Source organism: Bombina bombina, chromosome 11 (assembly GCF_027579735.1).
Source record: "Bombina bombina isolate aBomBom1 chromosome 11, aBomBom1.pri, whole genome shotgun sequence".
Lineage (NCBI taxonomy): Eukaryota > Metazoa > Chordata > Amphibia > Anura > Bombinatoridae > Bombina > Bombina bombina.
The window spans coordinates 163,832,433-163,843,914 of NC_069509.1; the positions used below are offsets into that span (position 1 = coordinate 163,832,433).

General features: G+C 46.1%; 1 protein-coding gene across 2 annotated transcripts in view; it reads right to left on the bottom strand.

Annotated features, from left to right (window-relative positions):
• TMC7 (transmembrane channel like 7) overlaps positions 1 to 10,130 on the bottom strand; it is a 184,928-nt gene extending 174,798 nt beyond the window's left edge. For both annotated transcript variants that reach the window (XM_053694931.1, XM_053694930.1), the window contains exon 1: positions 9,993 to 10,130. In XM_053694931.1, coding sequence (XP_053550906.1) covers positions 9,993 to 10,044 — 52 coding nt within the window. In that variant the 5' untranslated portion in view covers positions 10,045 to 10,130. The remainder of the gene's footprint in view (positions 1 to 9,992) is intronic.
• Positions 10,131 to 11,482: the final 1,352 nt, after the last annotated feature.

Genomic DNA, 11,482 nt, shown 5'->3' on the forward strand with positions numbered 1-11,482 from the left:
TCCACTATACATGCGTGTGCGTGGTCTGACCACTCCATTGTTCAGGTGACAATTAAAGATACATTTCACATTAGCTCAGCAAGATCATGGAGTTATGATCCTAGCGTAATACAGAAACCAGGCATACTAGACTCCACCACGCAAGCTTTAAACGAATATTGGACTCTGAATATGGGTACCACAGCTAACTCACTCTATACATGGGCGGCACACAAACCCTACTTAAGGGGGTTACTAATAAAAGAAAAAGCGATCATATCCAAAACTAATAGGACTCAAATTGACTCCTTACAGACTCAGATAAACGCCCTCACTAAACTGCACCAACAACAATTATCAAATACAACATTCCAAGAATTACAAGCTAAGAGACTAGAATTAGCAACGATCTTAAATAGGATGTCTATTAGAGCAGCCCATAGGCTGAAAGCATTTTATTTTCTATACTCCAACAAACCGGATAAATTTTTAGCACATAAACTCAGGGAACAAACTAAATCTTTCTCCATTCCAACTATACAGAGGAATGATGGCACATACACCTCAAATCCACAAGAGATAGCGGATGAATTTGCTACATATTATGCCCACCTATATGATGGGAAAAAAACAGACCAAAGTGATCGGAAAAGACAACTGGTACATACCTTTTTAGACAACTCCAAACTCACACAAATAGATACTACAGTTAATGATGCACTAAACGGAGAGGTGTCAGCTAGGGAGGTCCTGACAGCGATCAAGGAACTTAAGCCAGGGAAGGCGGCTGGTCCGGATGGATTCCCGGGGGAATACTATAAACTCTTTAAATCAAGTCTAACTCCCCACTTAGTTAAATTCTGTAACGACATACTACAAGGAAAAGAAATCCCGAAAGAGATTTTACAAGCTAAAATAATCGTCATACCCAAACCAGGTCGCAACCCAAAAGTATGCCAAAGCTACAGACCAATATCCTTGATTAATCAAGATATAAAGATTTTTACTAAAATCTTGGCAAACAGACTTAAGACACATTTACCAGCCCTAATTCATCCGGACCAGGTGGGGTTTATTTTAGATCGAGAGGCCCCAGACAATATTAGACGCACAATATCCCTGATTGACTATTTAAACAAAACACGGACGCCTTCTCTGCTTCTATCGCTGGATGCGGAGAAGGCGTTCGATAGAATAGATTGGGACTACATGCTAGAGGTCATGGCCAAGATGGGATTTGAGGGACCCTTTGTTAAAGCTCTAAAAAGTATATACTCATTTCCCACAGCACACATAAGAGCAGCGGGCTATCAATCTAAAAGGATAGACATTAGAAACGGCACAAGGCAGGGCTGTCCCCTGTCGCCACTCCTGTTTGCAATTTGCATTGAACCTCTAGCAGCAAGGATTCGCCTAGCTACAGAAATACATGGGATCCTAATAGGGGGGGAGGAATTCAAAATCTCACTATTTGCAGACGACGTTCTCCTCACTCTCACAAAACCACTAATATCCCTACCACATCTATATCAAATTATACAAGAATATTCCACTGTTTCTGGGTACAAAATTAACCAAGACAAGTGTGAAGCATTACCCATCGCCCTCCCAACTCACACAAAAAAACTAATTGAAACCAATTTCTCACTTATATGGGCCAAAGAGGCAATTAAATACCTAGGAGTTAAGATCTCTAACGACTATACACAACTATATAAACTGAACTATGTCCCTTTGTACAAGGGTATTAGGAAAGAGATTAAAAATTGGAGGGGAGGAGGTTTCTCATGGTACGGCCGACTGACAGCGATTAAAATGAATATCCTCCCAAGACTATTATATCTCTTCAGGGCTCTGCCAATTAAAATCCCCTTACCAGAACTCAATAAACTCCAGACAGATTTGGTTGGCTTTCTCAGAGGGAACAAGAAAGCTAGAATACCCTCACAGGTATTAATGCAACACAGACAACTTGGGGGAGTTGGAGTTCCAAATTTGACTAATTACTACTATTCAGCAAGATTGGCGCAAACTACACTGCTGGGGCAAAAAAATAACACTATGACATGGGTTAAGATTGAGGCCCTGATGATGGGCTACGAACACCCAGATGATATATTATGGGACAGAGAGAAGCATAAACAGAAAAGGCCAAACACTCCAAAAACTATAGAAGAAATGTTGTCATTGTGGTATTCACTAAACACTAAATTGGGGCTGCTCCCAACAGACTCACTAAAAAGACCGTTAAGGACATTGATATGCCAAGACTTCCATAGACAAATAGGGAAATGGGTGAATAAAGGGCTCTACAGGGTGGCGGACTTTCTCCACAAAGGTAAAATAGCTACACATCAACAGATACAAGAAAAAATACTACCAGATAAATTGCATTGGTTTTTGTACTTGCAAATAGCGTCAGCGATCACTAAGGTATTGCCTCAAATAGAGAGGAAAAACCTGACTACAATTGAAAAGCTATGCAGCACTGACTCCAGACATAAAAAACTAATTTCTACTATCTATCTCACACTGCAAACAACCAAGTCTATTTCAAAATCTCCTTTGATGGCCAAATGGGAACGAGACACTAACACTGTACGCTCAAGGGAAGAATGGGAAGAGACATTATATAACTCAGGAAAGGGTATGATTAGTGCAGACTTTAGGGAAAACTGCATAAAAACAGTATTCAGGTGGTATTTAACCCCGGTTATCACGTCACACTATACTCAACATAGAAGTAAGGATTGCTACAGGGGATGCAAGGAATTAGGCACATATAGTCATATGTGGTGGGATTGCCCACAGATACAACAAATATGGACTAATCTATCTAGGCTACTGAGCGAGGTGCTCTCCGAAGATATTACTTTAACAATGAATCAAGCTCTATTAAATGAACGAGTGAAACCATTCAATTCAGCAACAAACACATTCATACGCATACTTTGCACAGCCACCAGGATAAGTGTAGCTCGATATTGGAAAACGGGGATACCCTCGTGGGGGGAGGTAATGGAGAAAATTAAGGTTACATATAGATTATCTGAGTCGGCATCATTTATTCAAGCTAACCATGAACAACATCTTAAGATATGGAACTATTGGATACTAAGTGGCCATTAACTATCATTTAGGAAAGGGAATGCATCAATATGGGCAATTGAAGGCTTGGGTATACATGGGGAGACGAAGGACAGGGGGTGACACCATATGACATTTTTAAATCTAGGTTGAAAGGGGCTCTCTCCCTGGATCGGCGACAGGATCAAAATGAAGACAGGCAAGTTTTTGTTTAGGTTTAAGTTTAAAGGGGGAGGGGGGATGGGAGAGTTTTATTGGGTGTTATATGAGTTTTATAAAAATGCAGCTACACTAAATAGAGGAAAAGAATGCTCAGGGAAATCTGAACCATTCCAACAGTTCTACAGACACATCCTCTATTCTCAATCAATCTCAAAGATGAGATGTAACACACACTGCAAGTGATAACTTCCTGATCCATATTAATCAAAGTTCAAGGTGTAAAGATAGAGTCTGCTAGCCCGCTGGACTAGGCCTCTTAAATCACAACTGAGGTGATGAACTCTGAACTCAAAAGACTCTTATTGCTAGAGAAGGGAGGGGGAAGGTCGTAATGGAAATTGTAAAAGATGTGTTGTACTATATATATGCTGTTCAATAAAAACCATTTCAACTAAATACTGGTGCGCAGCTCCTTACAGCATATGTGCCTACGCCGCTAAAAAAAACTTCAATAACTTTTAATAGAAGCATTTTTGGTAATGGAAGAATATTGCAAAAATTATTCTATTTAAAACTGAAATTCACCAATGCAAATTTCAATTTTTACCTTTCTATCCCATTAAAACAAATACCACTAATATAACTAAACTAATATATATTAGTTGGCACTAGCAAGTTGACTGGCAACTTGCTACACAGTGACTGCTTGATCAGCGCAAGATCTCATTTATACCTGCCCCTGATTTACCACTGCAAACGAGATAAACTTACTCAAGAAGCTTTAAAGTATATGTCCCTGTATTGCAAAACAATGCAAATTTTGCTAACAAAAAGACATTTTAAATATTTATTCTTTATTCTGATCACTTGCAGTGAGGTACCTAATTACTGATATATACTACGCATATTCAAAAGTGACTGCAAAGTCCCTCTATTAGCTGTTATTTCAGTTAGTTTAGTGACTACTTGAGGTACTTTGTGTTTTTGTTTTTTTTAGCAGGATACATAGATAGATAGATAGATAGATAGATAGATAGATAGATAGATATTATTGCTAACACATATATTAGTAAGAAATTATTTATACACTATTGGGTCACTTCATTAAAAAATATTAAAGTGACATGACCCCAAAAAATTTTCATTCTTTTGGCATCCTTTGTTGAAGTAATACCAATGCGCTACTGAAAGCTAGCTGAGCACATTTGGTGAGCCAATGACAAGAGGCATATATGTGCTGTCCCCAATCAGAAGCTATCTCCCAGTAGCGGACTGCTACTCCTGAGCCTACCTGGGTATGTGTTTCAATAAAGGATACCATGAGATGCTCTGTCTTAATCATGAAAGTTTAATTTTGACTTTACAGTCTATTAAACGCAATAGGTAAGAAGAATATGTTATAAAAAATAAACGTGAATAAAAAGAATGAGAAATGTATATTACAGTAAATGTCTTTCACTGGTGACACTACAAACAAACTAATATGTTTTAAAGTTGTCAGCTTAGGAGTTAATAACAAGTTAGATGGGACATAAGTTACTGTCCCCCTTATGACTGTGTCTCACACACACTGTCCCCCTCATGACTGTGTCTCACACGCACTGTCCCCCTCATGACTGTGTCTCACACGCACTGTCCCCCTCATGACTGTGTCTCACACGCACTTTCCCCCTCATGACTGTGTCTCACACGCACTTTCCCCCTCATGACAGTCTCACACACGCACTGTCCCCCTCATGACAGTCTCACACACACACTGTCCCCCTCATGACAGTCTCACACACACACACACTGTCCCCCTCATGACAGTCTCACACACACACACACTGTCCCCCTCATGACAGTCTCACACACACACACACTGTCCCCCTCATGACAGTCTCACACACACACACTGTCCCCCTCATGACAGTCTCACACACACACTGTCCCCCTCATGACAGTCTCACACACACACTGTCCCCCTCATGACAGTCTCACACACACTCTGTCCCCCTCATGTCAGTCTCACACACACACTGTCCCCCTCATGTCAGTCTCACACACACACACACTGTCCCCCTCATGACAGTCTCACACACACACTGTCCCCCTCATGACAGTCTCATACACACACTGTCCCCCTCATGACAGTCTCACACACACACTGTCCCCCTCATGACAGTCTCACACACACACTGTCCCCCTCATGACAGTCTCACACACACACTGTCCCCCTCATGACAGTTTCACACACACACTGTCCCCCTCATGACAGTCTCACACACACTGTCCACCTCATGACAGTCTCACACACACTGTCCCCCTCATCACAGTCTCTCACACACACTGGCCCCCTCATGACAGTCTCACACACACTGTCCCCCTCATGTCAGTCACACACACACACTGTCCCCCTCATGACAGTCTCACACACACACTGCCCCCCTCATGTCAGTCTCACACACACACACACTGTCCCCCTCATGACAGTCTCACACACACACTGTCCCCGTCATGACAGTCTCACACACACACTGTCCCCCTCATGACAGTCTCACACACATTGCCCCCCTCATGACTGTCTCTCACACACACTGTCCCCCTCATGACAGTCTCACACACACTGTCCACCTCATGACAGTCTCACACACACTGTCCACCTCATGACAGTCTCACACACACTGTCCACCTCATGACAGTCTCACACACACTGTCCACCTCATGACAGTCTCACACACACTGTCCCCCTCTTGACAGTCTCACACACACTGTCCACCTCATGACAGTCTCACACACACTGTCCACCTCATGACAGTCTCACACACACTGTCCACCTCATGACAGTCTCACACACACTGTCCCCCTCATCACAGTCTCTCACACACACTGTCCACCTCATGACAGTCTCACACACACACTGTCCCCCTCATGACAGTCTCACACACACACTGTCCCCCTCATCACAGTCTCTCACACACACTGTCCACCTCATGACAGTCTCACACACACACTGTCCCCCTCATGACAGTCTCACACACACACTGTCCCCCTCATCACAGTCTCACACACACTGTCCCCCTCATCACAGTCTCACACACACACTGTCCCCCTCATCACAGTCTCTCACACACACTGTCCCCCTCATGACAGTCTCTCACACACAATGTCCCCCTCATGACAGTCTCACACACACACTGTCCACCTCATGACAGTCTCACACACACTGTCCACCTCATGACAGTCTCACACACACTGTCCACCTCATGACAGTCTCACACACACTGTCCACCTCATGACAGTCTCACACACACTGTCCACCTCATGACAGTCTCACACACACTGTCCACCTCATGACAGTCTCACACACACTGTCCACCTCATGACAGTCTCACACACACTGTCCACCTCATGACAGTCTCACACACACTGTCCACCTCATGACAGTCTCACACACACTGTCCACCTCATGACAGTCTCACACACACTGTCCCCCTCATGACAGTCTCACACACACTGTCCCCCTCATGACAGTCTCACACACATTGCCCCCCTCATGAATGTATCTCACAGGCACTGTCCCCCTCATGACAGTCTCTCACACACACTGTCCCCCTCATGTCAGTCTCTCACACACACTGTCCCCCTCATGACAGTCTCACACACATTGCCCCCCTCATGAATGTATCTCACACGCACTGTCCCCCTCATGACAGTCTCACACACACTGTCCCCCTCATGTCAGTCTCTCACACACACTGTCCCCCTCATGACAGTCTCACACACACTGTCCACCTCATGACAGTGTCTCCCACACACTGTCCCCCTCATGACTGTGTCTCACACACACTGTCCACCTCATGACAGTCTCACACACACTGTCCACCTCATGACAGTCTCACACACACTGTCCACCTCATGACAGTCTCACACACACACTGTCCCCCTCATCACAGTCTCTCACACACACTGTCCACCTCATGACAGTCTCACACACACACTGTCCCCCTCATGTCAGTCTCACACACACTGTCCACCTCATGTCAGTCTCACACACACTGTCCCCCTCATGACAGTCTCACACACATTGCCCCCCTCATGAATGTATCTCACACACACTGTCCCCCTCATGTCAGTCTCTCACACACACTGTCCCCCTCATGACTGTCTCTCACACACACTGTCCACCTCATGTCAGTCTCACACACACTGTCCCCCTCATGTCAGTCTCACACACACTGTCCCCCTCATGACAGTCTCACACACACTGTCCCCCTCATGACAGTCTCACACACACTGTCCACCTCATGACAGTCTCACACACATTGCCCCCCTCATAACAGTCTCTCACACACACTGTCCCCCTCATGTCAGTCTCACACACACTGTCCACCTCATGTCAGTCTCACACACACTGTCCCCCTCATGTCAGTCTCACACACACTGTCCACCTCATGTCAGTCTCACACACACTGTCCCCCTCATGTCAGTCTCACACACACTGTCCCCCTCATGACAGTCTCACACACACTGTCCCCCTCATGACAGTCTCACACACACTGTCCACCTCATGACAGTCTCACACACACTGTCCACCTCATGTCAGTCTCACACACACTGTCCCCCTCATGACAGTCTCACACACACTGTCCACCTCATGACAGTCTCACACACACTGTCCACCTCATGACAGTCTCACACACACTGTCCCCCTCATGACAGTCTCACACACACTGTCCACCTCATGACAGTCTCACACACACTGTCCACCTCATGACAGTCTCACACACATTGCCCCCCTCATGAATGTATCTCACACGCACTGTCCCCCTCATGACAGTCTCTCACACACACTGTCCCCCTCATGTCAGTCTCTCACACACACTGTCCCCCTCATGACAGTCTCACACACATTGCCCCCCTCATGAATGTATCTCACACGCACTGTCCCCCTCATGACAGTCTCACACACACTGTCCCCCTCATGTCAGTCTCTCACACACACTGTCCCCCTCATGACAGTCTCACACACACTGTCCCCCTCATCACAGTCTCTCACACACACTGGCCCCCTCATGACAGTCTCACACACACTGTCCCCCTCATGACAGTCTCACACACACTGTCCCCCTCATGACAGTCTCACACACATTGCCCCCCTCATGAATGTATCTCACAGGCACTGTCCCCCTCATGACAGTCTCTCACACACACTGTCCCCCTCATGTCAGTCTCTCACACACACTGTCCCCCTCATGACAGTCTCACACACATTGCCCCCCTCATGAATGTATCTCACACGCACTGTCCCCCTCATGACAGTCTCACACACACTGTCCCCCTCATGTCAGTCTCTCACACACACTGTCCCCCTCATGACAGTCTCACACACACTGTCCACCTCATGACAGTGTCTCCCACACACTGTCCCCCTCATGACTGTGTCTCACACACACTGTCCACCTCATGACAGTCTCACACACACTGTCCACCTCATGACAGTCTCACACACACTGTCCACCTCATGACAGTCTCACACACACACTGTCCCCCCTCATCACAGTCTCTCACACACACTGTCCACCTCATGACAGTCTCACACACACACTGTCCCCCTCATGTCAGTCTCACACACACTGTCCACCTCATGTCAGTCTCACACACACTGTCCCCCTCATGACAGTCTCACACACATTGCCCCCCTCATGAATGTATCTCACACACACTGTCCCCCTCATGTCAGTCTCTCACACACACTGTCCCCCTCATGACTGTCTCTCACACACACTGTCCACCTCATGTCAGTCTCACACACACTGTCCCCCTCATGTCAGTCTCACACACACTGTCCCCCTCATGACAGTCTCACACACACTGTCCCCCTCATGACAGTCTCACACACACTGTCCACCTCATGACAGTCTCACACACATTGCCCCCCTCATAACAGTCTCTCACACACACTGTCCCCCTCATGTCAGTCTCACACACACTGTCCACCTCATGTCAGTCTCACACACACTGTCCCCCTCATGTCAGTCTCACACACACTGTCCACCTCATGTCAGTCTCACACACACTGTCCCCCTCATGTCAGTCTCACACACACTGTCCCCCTCATGACAGTCTCACACACACTGTCCCCCTCATGACAGTCTCACACACACTGTCCACCTCATGACAGTCTCACACACACTGTCCACCTCATGTCAGTCTCACACACACTGTCCCCCTCATGACAGTCTCACACACACTGTCCACCTCATGACAGTCTCACACACACTGTCCACCTCATGACAGTCTCACACACACTGTCCCCCTCATGACAGTCTCACACACACTGTCCACCTCATGACAGTCTCACACACACTGTCCACCTCATGACAGTCTCTCACACACACTGTCCCCCTCATGAATGTATCTCACACGCACTGTCCCCCTCATGACAGTCTCTCACACACACTGTCCCCCTCATGACTGTCTTACACAAATTGTCCCCCTCATGACTGTCTCTCACAGGCACTGTCCCCCTCATGACTGTCTCTCACACACACTGTCCCCCTCATGACAGTCTCACACACATTGTCCCCCTCATGACAGTCTCACACACATTGTCCCCCTCATGACAGTCTCACACACACTGTACCCCTCATGATTGTGTCACACACTGTGGCCCGCTGCCTGTGTCTCACACACTCTCTGTCACACATTGCCCCCATGCCGGTGCCTCACACACTGTCACTAAGTCCTCCCGCGGCAGCAGGTGGTTGCAGCGTGTCACTTACCGTCTGTATCGCTGTCTTCCTCCTGAGGAGCCCGATATCCCGTGGCAGCCATACCGGGACGGGACTCAGCTCAGCAGGCACCCGGGCACCAGAACCAAGCACTAGCCCCGGGCAGTAACCATAACAATCCGGGGTGGAGCCACTGCTTCCGGGAGTCAGAAGGAAAAGTATTCCCTGATTGGTTGAGAGTTCATGGTGGGTGGAGTCATTGACAGGTGATACACACAGTTCTCACAGGTAGCCTCAGGTGACATTATATGTGCATGAAATAGTAACATACTAGTTACAGGACACAACTTATATTAAATGACACTTATACCTACAGATATCCTGAGGTGACAATATGTGCATGACACATATAGTGACATACTCACAGGGCACAGCTTATACTGAATGGCACTTATACCTACAGATATCCTGAGGTGACATGTGCATGACACATATAGTGACATACTCACAGGGCACAGTTTATACTGAATGGCACTTATACCTACAGATATCCTGAGGTGACAATATGTGCATGACACATATAGTGACATACTCACAGGGCACAGCTTATACTGAATGGCACTTATACCTACAGCTATCCTGAGGTGACATTATGTGCATGACAAATAGTAACATACTCACAGGGCACAGCTTATACTGAATGGCACTTATACCTACAGATTTCCTGAGGTGACATTATGTGCATGACAAATAGTAACATACTCACAGGGCACAGCTTATACTGAATGGCACTTATACCTACAGATATCCTGAGGTGACATTATGTGCATGACAAATAGTAACATACTCACAGGGCACAGCTTATACTGAATGGCACTTATACCTACAGATATCCTGAGGTGACATTATGTGCATGATACACAGTAACATACTCACAGGGCACAGCTTATACTGAATGGCACTTATACCTACAGATATCCTGAGGTGACATTATGTGCATGACAAATAGTAACATACTCACAGGGCACAGCTTATACTGAATGGCACTTATACCTACAGATATCCTGAGGTGACATTATGTGCATGAGACATATAGTAACATACTCACAGGGCACAGCTTATACTGAATAAAACTTATACCTACATATATCCTGAGGTGACATTATGTGCATGACAGACAGTAACATACTCACAGGGCACAGCTTATACTGAATGGCACTTATACCTACAGCTATCCTGAGGTAACATTATGTGCATGACACACAGTAACATACTCACAGGGCACAGCTTATACTGAATGGCACTTATACCTACAGATATCCTGAGGTGACATTATGTGCATGATACACAGTAACATACTCACAGGGCACAGCTTATACTGAATGGCACTTATACCTACAGCTATCCTGAGGTGACATTATGTGCATGACACACAGTAACATACTCACAGGGCACAGCTTATACTGAATGGCACTTATACCTACAGCTATCCTGAGGTGACATTATGTGCATGACACAGTAACATACTCACAGGGCACAGC